General features: G+C 49.6%; 1 protein-coding gene across 1 annotated transcript; it reads left to right on the forward strand.

Annotated features, from left to right (window-relative positions):
* The first annotated feature begins 3,053 nt into the window (after positions 1–3,053).
* Positions 3,054–13,326, forward strand: LOC138262230 (vitelline membrane outer layer protein 1 homolog). The gene is made up of 3 exons (XM_069212089.1): positions 3,054–3,278; positions 11,414–11,520; positions 12,934–13,326. Exons 1-3 carry the CDS (start codon positions 3,078–3,080, stop codon positions 13,226–13,228), a joined length of 603 nt encoding a protein of 200 aa, XP_069068190.1. The 5' UTR covers positions 3,054–3,077; the 3' UTR covers positions 13,229–13,326.
* Positions 13,327–21,695: the final 8,369 nt, after the last annotated feature.

Consider the following 21,695-nt stretch of genomic DNA (forward strand, 5'->3'; position numbering starts at 1 on the left):
GGCAAACAGCAGGCAAGGAAGTAGGACATCCCATCTCCTTCCGAGTTTTTTAGAGAGTCCTCCAATCATACCATTTAGGGTCTGGCTGAACCTTTCTACCATCCCATTGGTCTGTGGATGGTTTAGGGTAATGAATTTATAAGTCACTCCACATTCCTGCCACATATGTTTTAAGTATGCAGACATGAAGTTTGACCCCCTGTCTGATACTACCTCCGTAGGGAACCTCACCCTGGTAAAGACACCCAGGAGGGCTTTGGCCACTGCAGGTGCAGTGATGGTCCTAAGGGGAATAGCCTTGGAATACCTAGTGGCATGATCCACTAACACTAGGATGTATCTATGTCCTGATGCTGTTGAATGGTCAAGGGGGCCAACAATGTCAACCAATACCCTCTCAAAGGGAACCCCACTCACAGACAGTGGAATTAAAGGGGCCTTTAAGTGCCCACCTTCTTTGCCACTGGCTTGGCAGGAGGGACAGGACTGGCAAAAGTCCTTCACTTTTTGGGACATACCTGGCCAGTAGAAGTGGTTAATCAACCTACTCCATGTCTTGTTCTAACCAAGACGCCCTGCTAGGGAGATGTCATGGGCTAAAGTGAGAAGGAAGTCTCTGGACTTCTGGGGCACTACCACCCTCCTGGTTGCACCAGGCTTGAGGTCTCTGGCCTCAGTGTATAGACGCCCCTCCTCCCAGTGATAACCTAAGTCGGCAGAGAGCTGAGCATGGGTGTGTAAGGTAGCAGTATGAGCATGGCTGTCACTCAGTGTCTCATCAAGGAAGGATAGGTAAGAAAATAAGGAAGGGAGGTGTAAGAATGAACCAGAGAAGATATGGAAGATGAGAGGGGAGGACACTGCTCTGGCTGGAGGGGGGGGAGAGTGCAGAGACAGATTAGCAAGATCCGTGTTAAAGGGAAGGGGTTTATGTGGAAGATGGTAGGTGATGGGTGAGAGGTGCTCAGAAGAGGGTCTCTGCTGAAGGTAGGGTTGAGGCTTCATGGAGGAGAGTTGGTCCAGGCTGAAAGGGTGTTCTGAGGTCAAGAGGAGCTCTGCTGAGTGGATGAGAGGAGTCCGGAGAGAGATGATAAGAAATGAATTGGGAATGAGTCAGGGGATAGAGCTCTGAAGAGTCTAGTAGGCTTCACAGGTAGCAGAGGGGGAGGTGGAAACATAGGAGCAGGATTTTAACTGGGGCTGATAAAAGTTGGAGCCTCTAAAAGGGTGTGTGGCCAAAGAAGCACAGCTGGGGATCTTTCCTAGAGGCCTGGCCTATGTAATTAAGCTAGACATTTAAACCAGAATCCTGTACTTCCCATAGCGTGCCATGCTGCCACTGTTTTGCTGCCTCAGTGAGAGCTTTCTGATATTACATCTAACAATATTACACAGTAACCGACATGCTCCTAGAGCAAATTAGACCTAATGGCTTTGCCAATGCTTCTTACAGTATCAGATCAATGAGTGATAAAGGAGATTTTGTTGTGAATAACTATAGCTGAAAATGTTTCAATTCTGAAAATATTAGACAGTGAAATAAGCAATATTAAAGTCTGGAAGTTTGTAGTGGTCTTCGGAGTGTCTAAATCACCCTGCCTTTCCCTGCATGCCACTTTCCTCTGCAGTCTCTCTATTAGATATGCCATATTTCTGCCCACATGTTACTGAAATCCCCAATTTCTATATTCAACACCTCATCTCCTTCTTCTTCAGCACTCTCTTTTCACTCTCTCCTACATGCACTTTCCTTGCATCGCCTTCACTTCAACAATCCTGTCCATATTTCAGCAGCCATCTACCTCCTTCACACACCTTTGCATAAAATCACAATTAATATTGGCACACATGACCACTGCCCTGTCCGATATGTAGAGAGGCCAAGGATTGAATGGGCATGTATTCCAAACATCTTTATCTGAGAAAATGGCACTTGCGTGGCCTCTGCTCCACAGCTGTCAATCATCAGAGCTTTCAATCATCACAGATATCAACCATCAGAGCTTTCAATCATCAGAGATTTGAACCATTAGAGCTTTCAATCATCAGAGCTGTCAGTCATGCTGTCAATCATCCGAGCTTTCAGTCATCAGAGCTGTGAACCATCAGAGCTTTCAATCACCTGAGCTTTCAGTCATCAGAGCTGTGAACCACCAGACCTTTCAGTCATCAGAGCTTTGAACCATATGTACTTTCAATCAAAAGAGCTTTCAGTCATCAAAGTTTTGAACCATCAGAACTTTCAATCATCAGAGGTTTCAATCATCAGCACTGTCAATCATCTACACTTTCAGTCATCAGAGCTGTCAGTCATCTGAGCTTTCAATCATTAGAGCTTTCAAACATCAGAACTTTCAATCATCAGAACTTTCAATCAGAGTTTTCAGTCATCAGAGTGGTTAATCAACATAGCTTTCAACCATCAGAGCTTTCAGTTTTCAGAGCTGTCAATCATCAGACCTTTCAATCATCAGAGCTTTCAGTCATCAGACGTGCCAATCGTCAGAGCTGTCAATCATCAGAGCTTTCAATCAGAGCTTTAAGTATTCAGAGGTGTCAATCATCAGGGCTGTCAACCATGAGAACTTTAAATCATCACAACTTTCAATCGTCAGAGCTTTCAGTCACCCCAGCTGTCAATCATCAGAGTTTTTAATCATAATATCTGTCAATCATTTGGGCTTTCAGTCACGAAAGCTTTCAGTCATCAGAGCTTTCAGTCATCATTTTTCAACAATTAGAGCTTTCAGTCGTCAGAGCTATCAATTATGCCCCGTTATAAACCCACCCCCACAGCCTGCACTCACACAGCCACAGAGAAGCGACTAATTTCACAGTCCGCAGGATACAAGAATAATCTCCGGCATGAAAATAAAACCCTGCAGTGTGGAAACCTTCCCTGCATCCCCACTGCCCCCTAGTGGCCGGCTGGTGTCTGAACCTTCCTCCACAGATGCCAGCGGACCTGCACCTCCCACACTGTGTGCACAAGGAAGGGGGGCCGGGGCAGGTGTATAAAAGGCCTTGATTCCCAGGGAGGGAAGATTCTGGCCTCCTCTGCCTCTGCCCCTTGGAACATGGTCTGGCTCCTGGGCCTCCTGTGCTCCCTGGCCTTCTGCCTCCAGTCTGCCCATGGCACCGAAATCAGGGCCAATGGCATCTTCTCGGGCAGACAGTACAACAGCATCATCGGTGTGACCAACGGCGGCCCCTGGGGGTCCTGGACCTGGATAGATATGTGCCCGGAGGGGTCCTATGCCAAGGGGTACAGTGTAAAGGTATGGTCTAACGTCCCGGGTGTCCTCTGTCACTTCTGAGCCACTAGGGTGGAGCCAGTGCTTAATTTGTGCTTGTTGTTTACGGTACGGAGCACCGGCACTTATTTTTGAGGGCCGGCGCTTAATTTTCTGCCTCAGGCATTTATTGCGAGCAAAAGACACATTTGGGAAAGAGGGTGGAAGAGAAAAACGAAAAAGCGTCACAAATGGAGAGAGCAGAAAGCTGCAAGAGTGAGCGGAAGGGGCAGGGAGTGTCTGTAAATGGATTGAAGAGGCCCGAGATGGCTTCAGGATTACGCTGCCTTACTATTCCGTTTTTGTACATTTAATTGCAGCAGACCCGTATTTAAAAGGAGGGCTTTGAGCACCACCACGTTTTTATTTACAAATTAAGCACTGGGTGGAGTACTGTGGGTACAGGCAAGGAAGACGTGCTGCACTCAGACTTGTTTACAGTACTGTACACCAGCCTGGCTGTGCTTACATATGCAGGTCCTGTTCTGTCTCACCAGTGCTATACTGCAGTACTGTGCATGCAGGAACGGATAAAGTGCGCACACTCAGACTTGTTTACAGTACTGTACACCAGCCTGACTGTGCTTACATATGCAGGTCCTGTTCTGTCTCACCAGTACTATACTGCAGTACTGTGCATGCAGGAAAGGAAGAGGTGCTGCACTCAGACTTGTTTACAGTACTGTACACCAGTCTGACTGTGCTTACATATGCAGGGGCTGTTCTGTCTCACCAGTACTGTACTGCAGTACTGTACATACAGGAACGGATAAAGTGCGCACACTCAGACTTGTTTACAGTACTGTACACCAGCCTGACTGTGCTTACATATGCAGGTCCTGTTCTGTCTCACCAGTACTATACTGCAGTACTGTGCATGCAGGAAAGGAAGAAGTGCTGGACTCAGACTTGTTTACAGTACTGTACACCAGCCTGACTGTGCTTACATATGCAAGTCCTGTTCTGTCTCACCAGTACTGTACTGCAGTACTGTACATACAGGAACGGAGAAAGTGCTGGCACTCAGACTTGTTTACAGTACTGTACACCAGCCTGACTGTGCTTACATATGCAGGTCCTGTTCTGTCTCACCAGTACTATACTGCAGTACTGTGCATGCAGGAAAGAAAGACGTGCTGCACTCAGACTTGTTTACAGTACTGTACACCAGCCTGACTGTGCTTACATATGCAGGTCCTGTTCTGTCTCACCAGTACTGTCCTGCAGTACTGTACATACAGGAACGGAGAAAGTGCTGGCACTCAGACTTGTTTACAGTACTGCACACCAGCCTCACTGTGCACCTCCTGCTTACATATCCAGGACCTCTTCTTTCTGTCTCACCAGTACTGTACTGCAGGACCCTACACCTCGAAGTGGAGGACGTGCTGGCACCGGTGTTTTCAGTCCTGAACTTCAGTCGAACTCTGTCTCCTACTTGAAGTTTCCGTGTTTCGGTCTCACAATGCTTTCTTCCTGCTGATAAGCCTCATTTTCTGTCTTAAAGTGCCAGCTTTCTCCTAGAAAGTGGCACTATTGCTCCCTGGCTCAAGTATTTCTATGGTCTTACTGCTAATTCATTCCGAGAAGCGTCGGTCTTGTCTTTGGCTTAAAGTGCTTGCTTTACTGTGGCAAGTGGTGGTACCAGGGCTCCTCTTCCACCACCGAGTCCTGGTGAGAAGTGCCAGTCTCTGTCGCATAGCGCCTACTTCCTTCTGAGAGCTCCCGACTTCAGCTAAGTGCTGGCACTCCACTCTCGGTCTCCGAGTGCCTGTTACCGCTGTAAAGTGCTGGACAGGCTCTGTGCCCTCTCTCGCAGGGTCTGCTTTCTTCCGAGAAGTGCCAGTTCTGCACTTCTGTCTCACAGTGCCTTGCGTGTTCCTAAACATCGCAAATACCGTGCTGTGCCATTCTGTGTCATCCGCTGAGCTGGTACGGTCTCCGGTACTTGCTTCCTGACAGCACCTTACCACGCTGCTCACTTCCGGGCAGTGCCAGTACTGCACTTTGTTTATTTATATCCTAATGTTCCTGTTTTATGACTAGAAGTGTCTGTACGGTGCTCTCAGAAGCTCTCTTCCATGGGACACGTGTCAGTACTGGCTAAGGGCGGTGCTATGGAGGGGTGTTCAGTACAGGTAGGGCAGCCCTGCTCAGCAGTGAGGTACAGCCTCCTTAGAGGTACAGCAGTCCTGCTCAGGAGTGAGATGCAGTCCCATTAGAGATACAGTAGCCCTGCTTAGGAATGAGGTACAGCCTCCCTAGAGGTATACCAGCCCTGGTCAGGGGGGAGGTACAGCATCCTTAGAGGTACAGCAGCCCTCCTCGGGTTGGGAGGTCCAGCCTCCTTAGAGGTAAAGCAGCCCTGCTCAGGAGTGAGGTACAGCCCCCCTAGAGGTATAGCAGTCCTGGTCAGGGGGGAGGTACAGCAGCCCTGCTCGGTACTGAGGCCCAGCCTCCTTAGAGGTACACTACCTCTGCTCAGGAGTGAGGTACAGCCTCCTTAGAGGTACACTACCGCTGCTCATGAGTGAGGTACAGCCTCCTTAGAGGTACAGCAGCTCTGCCCATAAGGAAGGTACGGTCCATTAGAAGTACAGCAGCCCTCCTAATCAGTGAGGTTCAGCCCCATTAGAGGTACCTCAGCCCTACTCAGGAATGAGGTACAGCCTCCTTAGAGGTACAGCAGCCCTGCTCAATATGGAGGTACATCAGTCCTGCTCAGGAGTGAGGTAGAGCCTCCTTAGAGGTACAGCAGCCCTGCTTAGGCGATAGGTAAGCTCCATTAAAAGTACAGCAGCCCTGCTCAGGAGTGAGGTACAGCCTCCTTAGAGGTACAGAAGCCCTGCTCAGGAGTCAGATACAGTCCCATTAGAGGTATAGCAGCCGTGGTCAGGGGGGAGGTACAGCAGCCCTGCTTGGTACTGAGGCCCAGCCTCCTTAGAGGTACACTACCTCTGCTCAGGAGTGAGGTACAGCCTCCTTAGAGGTACACTACCGCTGCTCAGGAGTGAGGTACAGCCTCCTTAGAGGTACAGCAGCCTTGCTCAGGAGGGTGGTACGGCCCATTAGAAGTACAGCAGCCCCCTGCAAAGGAGTGAGGTTCAGTCCCATTAAAGGTACTGCAGCCCTGCTCAGGAATGAGGTACAGCCTCCCTAGAGGTATAGCAGCCCTGGTCAGGGGGGAGGTACAGCAGCCCTGCTTGGTACTGAGGCTCAGCCTCCTTAGAGGTACATCCGCCCTCCTCCGGTTGGGAGGTCCAGCCTCCTTAGAGGTAAAGCAGCCCTGCTCAGGAGTGAGGTACAACCTCCTTAGAGGTACACTACCTCTGCTCAGGAGTGAGGTACAGCCTCTTTGGAGGTACAGCAGCGCTGCCCATAAGGGAGGTACGGGCCATTAGAAGTACAGCAGTCCTCCTAACCAGTGAGGTTCAGCCCCATTAGAGGTACCTCAGCCCTGCTCAGGAATGAGGTACAGCCTCCTTAGAGGTGCAGCAGCCCTGCTCAATGTGGAGGTAGAACCCTGTTAGAGGTACAGCAGCCCTGCTCCATATGGAGGTACATCAGTCCTGCTCAGGAGTGAGGTAGAGCTACCTTAGAGGTACAGCAGCCCTGCTTAGGCGATAGGTAAACTCCATTAAAGGTACAGCAGCCCTTCTCAGGAGTGAGGTACAGCTTCCTAAGAAGTACAGCAGACCTGCTCGGTAGTGAGGTACAGCCTCCTTATAGGTACCGCAACCCTGCTCATGGGAGGGGGAATTTCCAATAAAGGTACATCAGCCCTGCTCAGGAGAGAGGTAAGCTCCATTAAAGTTACAGCCGCCCTACTCAGAAGGGAGGTGCAGCCCCATGAGAGGTACAGCAGCCCTACTCAGGAGTGAGGTTCAGCCCATTAGAGGTACAGCAGCCTTGCTAAGGAGTGAGGTTCAGCCCCATAAGAGGTACAGTAGCCCTGCTCAGGAGGGAGGTACAATCTCCTTAGAGCTACATCAGCCCTGCGGAGGAGTGAGGTACAGCCTCCTTAGAGCTACAGCAGCCCTGGTCAGGGGGAAGGTACAGCCTCCTCAGACGTACAGCAGCCCTACTCAGGAGTGAGGTACAGCCTCCTTAGAGCTACAGCAGCCCTGCTCGGGAAGGAGGTATGGCCTATTAGGGGTGCAGTAGCCCTGCTCAGGAGTGAGATACAGCCTCCTTACATGTACAGCAGCCCTGCTCAGGAGTGAGGTACAGCCTCCTTAGAGGTACAGATGCCCTGCTCAGGAGGAAGGTACAGACTCATTAAAGGTAAAGCAGCCCTACTCAGGAGTGAGGTATAACTCCATTAGAGGTTCAGCAGCCCTGCTCAAGAGTGAGGTACAGCTCCCTAAGAGGTACAGAATCCCTGCTTAGGAGTGAGGTACAGCTCCATTAGAGGTACGGCAGCCCTGCTGAGAAGGGAGGTACAGACCCATGAGAGCTACAACAGCCCTGCACAGGAGTGAGGTTACATCAACCTTGCTTAGGAGTGAGGTACAGCAGCCCTGCTGAAAAGGGAGGTAAAGACCCATTAGAGGTACAGCAGCCCTGCTCAGGACGGAGGTACAGCTCCATGAGAGGTACAGCAACGCTGCCCATGACTGACATACAGCCAAAAGAGAAGTACAGCAGCCTTGCTGAGGAGTGAGGTACAGCTCCACTAGAGGTACAGCAGCCCTGCTTAGGAGTGGGGTACAGCTCCATTTGAGGTATAGCAGCCATTCTGAGATGGGAGGTACCGCCCCTAAGAGGTACAGCAGCCATGCTCTGGGGGCAGGTAGGGCTTGTTAGGGGTACAGCAGTCCTGCTCAGGCGTGAGGTACAGTATTTGTAGAGGTACTGCAGCCCTGCTCAGGAGTGAGGTGCAGCCTCCATAGAGGTACAGCAGTCCTACTCAAGAGTGAGGTGCAGCTTCCTTCAAGGTACAGCAGCCCTGTTCAGGAGGGAGATACAGCCTCCTAAGAGGTACATCAGCCATGCTCAGGAGTGAAGTACAGCCTACATAAAGGAACAGCAGCCCTGCTCAGGAGTAAGGTGCAGCCTCATTAGAGGTACTGCAGCCCTGCTCAGGTGGGAGGTACAGCCTCCTTCGAGGTACATCAGCCATGCTCAGGAGGGAGGTACAGCCCTGTGAGAGGTACAGGAGCCATGCTCAATATGGAGGTACACCTCCATTAGAGGTACAGCAGCCCTGCCAAGAGTGAGGTACAATTCCTGTTCAGGAGGGAGGTATAGCCTCCTTAGAGTTACCGCAGCCCTCCTCAGGAGTGAGGTATAGCCTCCTTGGAAATACAGCAGCCCTGCTCAGGAGTGAGGTACAGCCTCCTTAGAGGTACAGCAGCCCTGCTCAGGAGGGAGGTAAGCCCATTAGAGGTACAGCAGCCCTGCTCAGGAGTGAGGTGCAGCTTCATTAGAGGTACAGCAACCCTGTTCAGGAGGGAGGTATAGCCTCCTTAGAGGTACAGCAGCCCTACTCAGGAGTGAGGTACAGCCTCCTTGGAAATACAGCAGCCCTGCTCAGGAGTGAGGTGCAGTCTCAGAGATACAGCAGCCCTGCTCAAGAGGGAGGTACAGCCTCATTAGAGGTACAGCAGCCCCACTCAGGAGTGAGGTATAACTCCATTTGAGGTGCAGCAGCTCTGCTCAAGAATGAGGTACAGCTCCCTTAGAGGTAAAGAATCCCGCTCAGGACGGAGGTACAGCTCCATGAGAGGTACAGCAAACGCTGCTCACGACTGACATACAGCCAAAAGAAAAGTACAGAATCCCTGCTCAGGAGAGAGGTACAGCTCCATTAGAGATACAGCAGCCCTGCTTATGAAGGAGGTACAGCCCCATAAGAGGTACAGCAGTCCTGCTTAGTACAGTGGTACAGCTTCATGAAAGGTACAGCAGCACTGCTCAGGAGTGAGGTACAGCCAAAAGAGAGGTACAGCAGCCCTGCTCAGGGGCGAGGTACAGCTTCACTAGAGGTACAGCAGCCCTGCTTAGGAGTGGGGTACAGCTCCATTTGAGGTATGGCAGCCCTGCTGAGATGGGGGGGTACAGCCCCATAAGAGGTACAGCAGCCCTGTTCAGGGGGAGATACAGCCTCATTAGAGGTACAGCAGCCCTGCTCAGGAGGGAGATACAGCCCATTAGAGGTAAAGCAGCCCTGCTCAGGAGGGAGATACAGCCTCCTTAGAGGTGCAGCAGCCCTGCTCAGGAGGGAAGTGCAGCCCATTAGAGGTACAGCAGCCCTGCTCAGGAGTTAGGTACAGCCTCCTTAGAGGTACTGCCACCCTGCTCAGGAGTGAGGTGCAGCCCACTTAGAGGAACAGCAGTCCTGCTCAGGAGTGAGGTGCCACTTCCTTAGAGGTACAGCAACTCTGTTCAGGAGGGATGTATAGCATCCTCAGAGGTACACCAGCCCTACTCATGAGTGAGGTACAGCTTTCTTAGAGATACAACAGCACTGCTCAGTAGTGAGGTACAGCCACCTTAGAGGTATAGCAGCCCTGTTCAGGAGGGAGTTACAGCCCCATGAGAGGTACAGGAGCCATGCTCACTATGGATGTACTGCTCCATTAGAGATACAGCAGCCTTCCTAAGGAGGGGGGTACGGCCCATTAGAGGTACAGCAGGCCTGCCCAGAAGGGAATACTGCTCCATTAGAGGCACAGTAGCCCTGCTCAGGAGAGAGGTAAGCTCCAGTAAAGGAATGCAGCCCTGCTCAGGTGTGAGGTGCTCAGGAGGGAGGTACAGCCTCCTTAGAGATACAGCAGCCCTGCTCAATATGGAGGAACAGCCCTGTTAGAGGTGCAGCAGCCCTGCTCCGGAGAGAGGTAAGCTCTATTAAAGGTACAGCAGGTCTGCTCAGGAGTGAGGTACAGCCTCCTTAGAGGTACAGGAGCCCTGCTCAGGAGAGAGATGAGATCCATTAAAGGTACAGCAGCCCTCCTTAGGGTGGAGGTACAGCTCCATAAGAGGTACAGCAGCCCTGCTCAGAAGTGAGGTAAGCTCTATTAGAGGTATAGCAGTACTACTCAGGAGGGAGCACAGCTTCATTAGAAGTATAGCAGCCCTGCTCAGGAGTGAAGTAGAGCTCCACTAGAGGTACAGCAGCCCTGCTCAGGAGTGATGCACAGCTCCTTTAGAGGTACAACAGCCCTGCTCAGGAGGGAGGTACAACCCCAGGAGAGGTACAGCAATATTGCTCAGGAGGAAGTACAGCTCCATTAGAGGTTCATATGCCCTGCTGAGGAGGAAGGTACAATGTCATTAGAGGTACAGCAGCCGTGCTCAGGAGTGAGCTGGAGCTCCACCAGAGGTACAGCAGCCCTGCTCAGGAGGTCAGTTGCAGTTCCATAAGAGGTACAGCAGCCCTCGTCAGGAGGGAGGTGCAGTCCATTAGAGGTACAACACCCCTGCTCGGGAGGTCCGTTGCAGCCACATAAGAGGTACAGCAGTACTGCTAGGAGGGAGGTACAGCTCCACCATAGGTACAACAGCCCTGCTCGGGAGGTCAGTTGCAGCCCCATAAGAGGTACAGCAGTACTGCTAGGAGGGAGGTACAGCTCCACCATAGGTACAACAGCCCTGCTCAATCAGCTGCAGCCCTATAAGGGGTACAGCAGTACAGCTAGGAGGGAGGTGCAGTCCATTAGAGGTACAACACCCCTGCTCGGGTGGTCAGTTGCAGCCCCATAAGAGGTACAGCAGCCCTCGTCAGGAGGGAGGTACAGCTCCGCCAGAGCTACAGCAGTACTGCTCAGGAGGTCAGTTGCAGACCCATAGGAGGTACAGCAGTACTGCTCAGGAGGGATGTACAGTCCATTAGAGGTACAGCAGCCCTGCTCAGGAGGGATGTACAGTCCATTAGAGGTACAGCAGCCCTGCTCGGGCGGTCAGTTGCAGACCCATAAGACGTACAGTAGCAGTGCAGCCCCACTAAAGGCACAACATCCCTACTGCTGAGTTGTGCACTGTTCCCCTGCATGGGCTCCATGCTTTCCATTCTTGTTTCCAGGGCAACCAGCAGTCACCCTGTGTGCACTCCTTGGTGTGCCCTGCTCTGTGCAATGTAACACGAACAGTGATGGTGTACTTGTGTTCCTTTATTTCAGGTGGAGAAGCACATCGGCGCAGGTGACGACACCAGCCTTAATGGGATCCGACTCTACTGCACAAGTCAGAAGGGTGTGACCTACACCATTGAGTCTTCTGTTGGAGAGTAAGTCTCTTCTCTTCCCTCAAAGTAGGTCTGCAAGGATGGAATAAAGCTCTATGGTTGAAGGAACTCTACTAGGATGAAATACATACCCACGAATGAAGTAAGCCACTCAGGTTAAGTAAGCTGAGGTCTCCTCTGACAAGTTGAGTCCTTTTGTAAGTAGTAAGAACCTTCAGCTAAGGTCTTTTAAGTTGATGTAAGCACCTTCGACTGACATCTGCTATGTTTAAGTAAATCACCTCTTCTTAAGTCTGTTTCTTTAGTGGAAGCCATCTTGATTGAAAGATGCACCCTCAGCTGTTGTAATTCTCAAATATTCATGAAGAATAAGTTGAGGTGGGTCCTCAATAGGTTGCCACTGTTAAAATAAGTCCCTTAAGTTAAATAAGTCTCCTCGGTGAGACTAACGTCATGGTGGTTGAAGTTAGCTGTTTGAGTAGAAGACCTTGTGGAAGAAGTAAATTGTTTCATTTGATGCAAGTTTCTTCAGATGAAGTCATCTCGGTTGAAGTAGATCAGTTCCGGCAAGACTCTTCAGTCGAACGTAACTCACCTTTGCGGAAGATAGTCATTTCAGTAGAAGGCCTCTTGGTTTAAGTAAGTTCCTTCTAGTCCACCCCCCCTTAGAAAGGTACTTTATGAACAAATTCCACAGTTTTGTCAGCACTCATTTTTTTGGAAATGTTGCAGTTATCATATGAATCATGTCATAGAATATGTCATTACTGATGTCATATGTGGGGTAAGTAGCAGTGCATGGCGAGGGCGCGAGTTATAGTTACCTTGCAGCACAAGTTATAGTTACCTTAGGTCACAAGTGAAAAAACTCTTACGATATCAGCTCAATTTCTAAGGTTTCGTGCAAGTAAATCCAGAACTATAACATCCCTGTAACCTTTGGTTTTTTAGTTAATTTCTAAGGTTTTTTTAAAATTCTATTTTCTAACTATAACGTCCCTGTAATCTTGAGTTCTTTCAGTGAATATACATACTAAATACCATTTATTCACGGTGACAAGTAGTGTTAATAATAGAAATTTAATATTTGATAGAAAATACAAAAAAGGGGAAAAGAAAATGGACATGGAGTGTAAATTGGCTATAAAACATGCTGTATTCTACCTACTGTTAATTATGAGTTGATAACACAAAAAACATTACATTTATTTGAAAATGTAAGGTATGTAGATAAATAAAATATTGAAGTAACAGCAGGCGATAGAGAATACTATTAGAAATCATCAAGGCGTAAACGTCCTTGTTGCGCATCATGTGTTGTAAAATGTTCTTTGTTTCATAAGTCCAGATGTGCTCTGCTCTGATCCAGATGCTCTATGCTTGTGATCCTTGGAATACTGTTCTGAACCCCACATGAAGACCTCCCATGAAATCTTCTCTTCTGCTCCTCTCCAGGTTTGGCGACTGGTCGCCGGTGACTTGGTGTCCAGCTGGATACTTGAAATCCTTCCAGTTAAAGGTGGAGGAGGACCAGGGCGCCCTGGACGACACCGCCGCCAACAACATCAAGTTCCGTTGTACCGCAGGCGCCATTATTGAGGGGCCGGGTGGAGACTTTGGCCAGTATGGTGGCTGGAGTGACGACTGTGCAATTGGTGGCATCTGTGGCATGGAAACCAAGATGGAGCCTTATGGTGGGGCCTTCGTCGACGACACATCCATCAATGATGTGCGCTTCTACTGCTGCTAATAAACCTCAGTGTGATGTGTCGAGATTTGTAAAGGACAGATCTGATAGATCTAGTCTTTGGGGTGTTGCAATGCGCAATAAATAACATTACACATCTACTTTCATTACTTGTCCTCCTTTGAACCAAAGGCCACAGTTTTTCTCAAAGCCCACACACACGCACACACACACATGCACACATATGATCTCAGACAAACATGACAATAAGACCATTTTGCTATGCTTGCAAAGGGTGATGTCAATACCTGGGATTTGACTTGGGTTGATGTGCAGTCCCTTAACCCAGTGGACCCTCAGAATGAAAGGGTCCACTGGGTTCAATGGTACCCTGTAATGAGCAAATGATAATGAATTTTATAACTTATCAGTCTAGTAGGGTATTAAATCAAAGCATAAAACACTGCACACAGTCTACACACTTACAGCCTGACACATGAGAAGGCCTTCTGGCCTCGCTACAGAGTTAGAAAGGGCTGGGGGACTCACAAGACCCCAACTGGTGCCAATCTGACAAGTTGATTTTGAATGTTCTGCAAGCCAAGTATAGTCTACACCCAAGCCTAAATTTAAAACATGCAGATGTCTTAGCCTTAGATATAGGGTATTTCTAAGGGTGGGCGGAACTCACGGAGTTTCACTCCTCAGAATTCCGTGGAGTTACATAAAAACACAGCGAGGTTCTGCGGAGTTCCCAAGCAGGCGGAATTGGGCCTGTTGCACTGCTCTTGTGGATTTGTAGCACTGGGAGCTTGTTTCGCACTGTAAAATCAGCACGGACGGCACCACGCCAGAGGGCACCGCTTCTTTCTGCCACTCGAGTAGATTTTCCATTTGAGCGCCAGCTTTCTCAGCGTGAAGAGTTGTCACCTGCCACCCACCCACGTTGAGAAATATTGCCGGGAGGCATTCTAGCTCCCAAATATTGCGCTAAAGGATGCAAATTCTCAATTGTGCTTGCCAGCTTAATATTGGTGGAAAAAAACTCCGCCAGGTGGCAGTTGGCAGAGTTTTGCTGGAACTCTGCACTCGAAGTAGAGCGCATTGTGCGCAAAACTCAACAAACTTGGCCAGCAGAGCAGACGTTTTTGCCCACCCCAAGTTATTTCCTCCTTTTACACCCACAGACCATTGTTTTGCAAGAACTGGGGGGCTTTGTGAAGCATCCAGCGTTTTCATGCCCTTGTGCAGTTTCCCCAGGCAAAACAAGTGCTCCTATTTGCGTTCCTGGGGTCCAGGATTGTCCCAGACTCTTTTTCTCAGTGTAATTTTGTCATTCTTCACACCTGACATCTGAGCCTGAAGCTCAAGTTTTCTTTAAAGGCTGTTCTTGATACTTCGAAATTAAATTATACTCAAAGAAGATGAGAGAGAGATGCAGTGTGTGGGTGGTTACAAAAACCTTTTATTCAATGTATCAAAATCCATTAAGGTCCGATTCCTATTAGTTTTTACTTTAATGGTTTTTTTATACTTAATCATGGCTAACACGGATTTCGTCTGGTAGGTTTCTTTTTCTAGAGTGTTATAACTATCATAAGAAGAAGGTTGTACTTGTGAACCATTAAATAGTCCTTTACCTGGCTGTAATGATTTACAAAGTACTTGAGTGAGTTTATAAAAAACACCACAAAACCCAGACACAGACAAACACGTGATGACAGAGTTGCACAAGTAACTAATTGTGAGCCTTGCTGAGGAAACAGTCGCATAGCTTTGAAACAAGCTCTCAGGTAGACCAGCATGGTCTCTGTTTGCTGGGTTGTTTACAGAAAGTACACAGCACTTCGGCGGTCAGAGCCACACCGGATCGTTTCAGCCGCGTGTGGGACCGCACTTCCACCCGGGTCCCCGGCTCCAGCAGAGGGACAGGCCGCGGGCCCCGAGTCCGTCAGCACGGCACAGGTCCTCGCAGCAGGGCCCCCACAGGTCTCCGCCCCAGCACTAGCGCTGATTGCCCCGGGGGCAGCTCAGAATGTAGGAGAATTACAGGCCCCTCCGGAGCGAGGGGATTATGCATGCCCATCTTCAGCTTCTTGGCCACGCCCCCCGTCTGTACTGGCAGTTGTGCTATTGGTGATGGTGGTGGGGTATTGGTGGTGGTTTTGCTGGTTCGTGGTATTGGTGGTATTTGTGATGGTTCTACCGCTGTCTGCACTGGTGGTTGTGGTATTGGTGATGGTGGTGGGGTACTGGTGGTGGTTTTGCTTTTTGGTGGCATTGGTATTGGTGGTATTTGTGATGGTGCTGCATCTGTCTGTATTGTTAGTTGTGGAACTGGTGATGGTGGTGGGGTATTGATGGTGGTTTTGCTGGTTGTTGGTAATGGTGGTATTTATGGTGGTACTGCCACTGTCTGTACTAGTGGTTGTGGTATTGGTGATGGTGGTGGGGTGTTGGGAGTGGGTTTGCTGGTTGGTGGCATTGATATTGATGGTACATGTGGTGGTACTACTGCTGTCTGTACTGGTGTTGTGGTATTGATGTTGGTGTGGTATTGGTGGTGGTTTTGGTGGTTGGAGGCATTGCTGGTATTTGTGATGGTACTGCATCTGTCTGGACTAGTGGTTGTGGTATTGGTGATTGTTTGAGTCTGGCCCTCTATGTAGTGTACAAAAGCACGTACACTATGCAGAGGGTCTGGACAACCACATGTTATTTTTCAGGGGTAAAAATCAGACCACCTAATGCTCTAATTTCTAAGGTAGCTGGTCGAGCAGTTAGGCTAATCCAGGAGATGTGCTAAGTATTTGCTGTACTCACAAATCCAATCATGCACCACACACACTCAATGAATAACTCAAGACCAGAATTTATACAAATACTTCAGACTTTTATATCATTTTTAAGGCCAACATCTTTAGAATAGGTTAAGTACTTTTCTTGTTATGACTTTTTAAAGTTTAGGCAAAGTTAGTCTTTCTGTGCATAATTACGCACCATTTGAATCAATAGGCAGTCACTTTTAAAAATGCGTTAAAAATCGTACGGTTGAGTTACCAGTCTCTCCTGTTGCAGGGTGGTGGCAATGGTCAGTAGGCACCTTGTGCCAGCTGGAGAGCTTCGGGCAGCTCCCGGTTCCGGCAGGAGCAGCGTTGGAAAAGTTCTTGGCACAGGCACCATGATCGGCCACTTGGAAAACGAGCTGGTTTACAAATTCAAAGTCGTGCCTGGGGGTCCCCTCTGACTGTCGAGGCCACAAGGGGTTGGGGATCTGGGGCACACAGCAGAACCCACGATGCAAGGCCCAGGGCGGGCAGGTGCAGGGCATTGTGGAGGTCTTGGATGCTGTGAGCAACGGAGTCCACTGGAGCTGGAGGTAAGTCTCTTTGGGGGTCACTTGCAGGACAACGCGGGCACTCTGGTCGGAAGTCCGGGGTGTTCCTGAAGTCCCTCGACTGGGGCTTCCTCCTGATCCTTTGTCAGCTCTGAGGGAGCTGGTTTTCTCCTGGTCCAACGTCAGCTGACCAGCACACAGGGTATTGCTCTATCTCGGCCACTAGGGTCACAGCACCACCAAACTTGGTACAGTTGAGGGGCACTTCTGGTCTGTTGTCTGTGTGTCGTTGGGTCCGGCTGTGACTTCCAGTCATGGAAATATCGGCGATTCAGTGAAGTGTCCTTCACTGGTTTCTTGGTCTTTTGCAGTTCACCTGCTTTTCTTAAGTGGTGCCTCCACTCAGGAGGGAGATCTGGGTTGATCCTTGGAGCCTGGAGGTCCACTGGGGTTCTTGGGGTCGGTCCAGTGTTCAGCTCCTCCGCTGTCGCGATTGTCGGGACTCTGGTACAGCAAGCAGGGGTCTTGACGCCTCTTCTGGTGCAGCAGGCCCTCAGTTTTCGTCCTGGCGGTTTCTCTGGTGCTGGTTTTCTTGTCTTCTTGGAATCTTCTTCGAGTCCTTTTCAAATCTAAAATCTTGGTCTAGGGGAGCCCACTAAATACTGAATATAGTGAGCGTTTTAGTGGGAACCTGGTAGTGTCCAATGAGACACTTACCCTTGGATGGCTACACTATAGTGACCACTTCTTGTGGGAAGGGTCACTTCCCTAAACCTCATTGGTTGTGTTTCTCCATTCCAAGATGGAATCAGAGGGTCCAGTTTGCATTCAAGCCCTTAGGGGTAGTGCATGCTCAGTGAGGCCACTCCTCCTATCCTTTTCTGGTTTCCCGCCGTTGCTCCCACCAAAAGTGGGGGTTTGCAAAGGGGAAAGCCCTCTGCTGCTAGCAGCAGGCCTGAAGGCTCGAGTGTCAGGGCTGCAGCCCTTTGAAGCTCACCGCCAGGGTGTTGCACATTCCTGCGGGAGGGGGAGTTATCTCCTCCACCCAGGAAGGGCATTGTCTTACAAACCAGAGAGGCAGGGCTCTCCCCCAGGTTTTTATATTGGCTGTCTGGAGTGGCAGCTGAATGGAACCAGCCAGCATCTCTGCCAGTTAGGGTTAGTTTTGCAGGGGGCACCTCTGAGGTGGCCCCTGGGTACATTTAAGGTTAAATCCAATACTGATATCAGTTTGGATTTAATATTCTGAGTTGTTCGATATCAATCAACCCAGAGTGCAGGGTGGCCAGTTTGTAGCTGGGGAACTCGTGTTTGACCAGTGCTTAAAATGGCTGCTCTGTTCACTCACAATGTCCTAGGTTTAGCAAGGACACAGTGGGGGGGCATATTGCTCATGCAGCTATGCCCTCACATATAGTATGGTGCACCCTTCCTTTGGGATGAAAGGCCTGCTAGAGGGGTGACTTACCCATAATATAAGCAGTGTATGGTGGGCAGGGCACCCAGAGTGTGCCATGTTGAATTTATCCTTTTAGGGTTGCCCCAGTACACTCAGCCTGCAATGGCAATGCTGGGTGCATCTGGGTGCAGGTCCCTTGGGGGTAGCACAATCAGTGCTGTTGCCCCCAGGGGCCTACTCTCAATATCGCTTGCCCTGGGCACTGGGGTACCCATTCACTAGGGACTTACAGGGGTATTTAAGTGCATAACCAATTGTGCAAAGCATCACAACGGTTTTAGGGAAAGAGATCTGGCCCAGGGAACCTGTTTAGCAGGGGCCCTGGGCACTACCAACCTCTAGAACACATCAACATCAGGCAAAAAGTGGGGGTAACCATGCACAAAGAGGCCTCCTCTCACACTACCCGCTTCCCCCCCAAACTAAAGAGGATGAGACTACCCTTTCCCTAATGAGACTTCATCTTCTAAGTGGAAGAACCTGGAGAGGCCATCTGCATTGGCATGGGCAGTCCCAGGTTTGTGTTCCACTTTAAAGTACATTCCCTGTAGGGAGATGGACCACCTAAGCAGTTTGGGATTTTCACATTTTATTTGTTGGAGCCACCTGAGAGGCCTGTGGTCAGTGTGAACAGAGATGTGAGAGCCAAACAAGTATGACCTCAACTTTTTCAGGGCCCAAACCACAGCAAAGGCTTCCCTCTCTATGGCACTCCATTTTTCTTCCCTAGGGAGTAGCATCTTGCTAAAAAAGGCAACTGGCTGGCCATGTCCATCATCATTCCTTTGGGAGAGGACTACTCCTACCCCCAACTATGAAGCATCTGGCTGGACCGTGAATTCCTTTGAGTAGTCTGGTGCTTGAAGTACTGGAGCAGAGCAGAGCTTTCTTCAGAGTGTCAAAGGCCTCTTGACAACTCACTGTCCAGTTGATCTTTCTGGACATCTTCTTGGAGGTAAGTTCTGTGAGGGGGGCAACTATGGTGCCATAATCCTTCATAAACCTCCTGTAATAACCAGTCAAGCCAAGGAATACCCTGACTTGGGTCTGGGTTATAGGAGCCTCCCAAGCCAGAATGGTCTGCATCTTGGGTTGTAGAAGTTGTACCTGCCCTCCACCAACCAGGCTGCCCAGGTACACAACCTTTCCCTGCCCTATCTGGTGCTTACTGGCCTTGATAGTGAGGCCTGCTTTTTGCAGGGCCTCAGGGACCTTTCCTAGGTGGATCAGGTGATCCTGCCAGGTGGAACTATAGACAGCTATATCATCTACGTAAGCTGCACTAAAGGTTTGCAGCCCAGCAAGGACTTGGTTTACCAACCTCTGTAAGGTGGCAGGTGCATTCCTGAGTCCAAAGGGCATTACATTTAACTGATAATGCCCACTAGGAGTAGAGAATGCCGACCTCTCTTTTGCTCCAGGGGTCAGGCCAATCTGCCAGTACCCTGATGTTAAATCAAAGGTACTCAGGTATTTGGCTGCCCCTAGTCTATCTATGAGCTCATCAGTCTTGGAATTGGGTGTACATCGGTTTTAGTTGCTGAGTTGAGGCCCCTGTAGTCCAAACAAAACCGAATTTCTTTCTTGTCACCCTTGGAGTGCGGTTTGGGGACTAACACTACTGGGTTGGCACAGGGGCTCTCTGAGGGTTCAATGACACCCAAATCCAGCATTTTCTTGACTTCAGCTTCTATGCTTTCTACGACATTGTCAGACTATTTGTAAATTGTGTTCATGACAGGCAGGCTGTCACCAGTGTCCACATCATGGGTACACCAGTTTGTCTTCCCAGGGGTCAGAGAAAAAAGCCCAGCATACTGGTTTAACACTTTCCTGCAATCAGTCTGCTGTTGTCCTGAGAGGGTGTCTGACAAGATCACTCCATCCACAGAACCATCTTGGTGATTGCTGGAGAGAAGATCAGGGAGAGGGTCACTCTCATCTTCCTGTCCCTCATCTGTGACCATGAGCATGGTCACATCAGCTCTGTCAAAGAAAGGTTTTAGGCGGTTGACATGAATGATCCTTTTGGGTTTTTTGCAACTGCCCAGGTCCACTAGATAAGTAATCTCCTCTTTTCTTTCAAGAATGGGATAGGGCCCAGACAATTTGTCCTGGAGGGCCCTTGGAGCAATAGGCTCCAACACCCAAACTTTCTGTCCTGGTTGGAACTCCACCTTAGCAGCTTTTTGGTCATACCAAAGCTTTTGAAGCTCTTGGATGTCCTGCAGATTTTTTATTGCTTTTTCCATGTACTCAGCCATTCTGGAACGTAGGCCAAGCACATAGTCCACAATGTCCTGTTTGGGCTCTTTGAGAGGTCTCTCCCAGCCTTCCCTTACAAGACTCAGTGGTCCCCTAAAAGGATGCCCAAACAAAAGTTCAAACGGTGAAAAACCTACTCCCTTTTGTGGCACTTCAATGAAGGCAAACAGCAAGCAAGGAAGTAGGACATCCCATCTCCTTCTGAGTTTTTCAGAGTCCTCCAATCATACCATTTAGGGTCTGGCTGAACCTTTCTACCATCCCATTGGTCTGTGGATGGTATAGGGTAATGAATTTATAAGTCACTCCACATTCCTGCCACATATGTTTTAAGTATGCAGGCATGAAGTTTGACCCCCTGTCTGATACTACCTCCGTAGGGAACCCCACCCTGGTAAAGACACCCAGGAGGGCTTTGGCCACTGCAGGTGCAGTGATGGTCCTAAGGGGAATAGCCTTGGGATACCTAGTGGCATGATCCACTACCACTAGGATGTATCTATGTCCTGATGCTGTTGGATGGTCAAGGAGGCCAACAATGTCAACCCCTACCCTCTCAAAGGGAACCCCAACCACAGACAGTGGAATTAAAGGACCTTTAAGTGCCCACCTTCTTTGCCACTGGCTTGGCAGGAGGGACAGGACTGGCAAAAGTCCTTCACTTTTTGGGACATACCTGGCCAGTAGAAGTGGTTAATCAACCTACTCCATGTCTTGTTTTGACCCAGATGCCCTGCTAGGGGGATGTCATGGGCTAAAGTGAGAAGGAAGTCTCTGGACTTCTGGGGCACTACCACCCTCCTGGTTGCACCAGGCTTGTGGTCTCTGGCCTCAGTGTATAGACACCCCTCCTCCCAGTGACAACCTAAGTCGTCAGAGAGCTGAGCATGGGTGTGTAAGGTAGCAGTATGAGCATGGCTGTCACTCAGTGTCTCATCAAGGAAGGATAGGTAAGAAAATAAGGAAGGGAGGTGTAAGAATGAACCAGAGAAGATATGGAAGATGAGAGGGGAGGACACTGCTCTGGCTGGGGGGGAGGGAGAGTGCAGAGACAGATTAGCAAGATCCATGTTAAAGGGAAGGGGTTTATGTGGAAGATGGTAGGTGATGGGTGAGAGGTGCTCAGAAGAGGGTCTCTGCTGAAGGAAGGATTGAGGCTTCATGGAGGAGAGTTGGTCCAGGCTGAAAGGGTGTTCTGAGGTCAAGAGGAGCTCTGCTGAGTGGATGAGAGGAGTCCGGAGAGAGATGATAGGAAATGAATTTGGAGAAAGTCAGGGGCTAGAGCTCTGAAGAGTCTAGTCGGCTTCATAGGTAGCAGAGAGGGCTGATAAAAGTGGGAGTCTCTAAAAGGGGGTGTGGCCTAAGAAGCATAGCTAGGGATCTTTCCTAGATGCCTGGCCTATGTAAGGTAGACATTTAAACTAGAATCCTGTACTTCCCATAGCGTGCCATGCTGCCACTGTTTTGCT

Source organism: Pleurodeles waltl, chromosome 10 (assembly GCF_031143425.1).
Source record: "Pleurodeles waltl isolate 20211129_DDA chromosome 10, aPleWal1.hap1.20221129, whole genome shotgun sequence".
Classification (NCBI taxonomy): domain Eukaryota; kingdom Metazoa; phylum Chordata; class Amphibia; order Caudata; family Salamandridae; genus Pleurodeles; species Pleurodeles waltl.

Bases quoted from the DNA above. Each gene is read 5' to 3' on its own strand.
- LOC138262230 (XM_069212089.1), top strand. From the start codon at position 3,078: ATGGTCTGGCTCCTGGGCCTCCTGTGCTCCCTGGCCTTCTGCCTCCAG. The intron at 3,279-11,413 runs GTATGGTCTAAC...CCTTTATTTCAG, and splicing joins CCAAGGGGTACAGTGTAAAG to GTGGAGAAGCACATCGGCGC. The intron at 11,521-12,933 runs GTAAGTCTCTTC...GCTCCTCTCCAG, and splicing joins ATTGAGTCTTCTGTTGGAGA to GTTTGGCGACTGGTCGCCGG.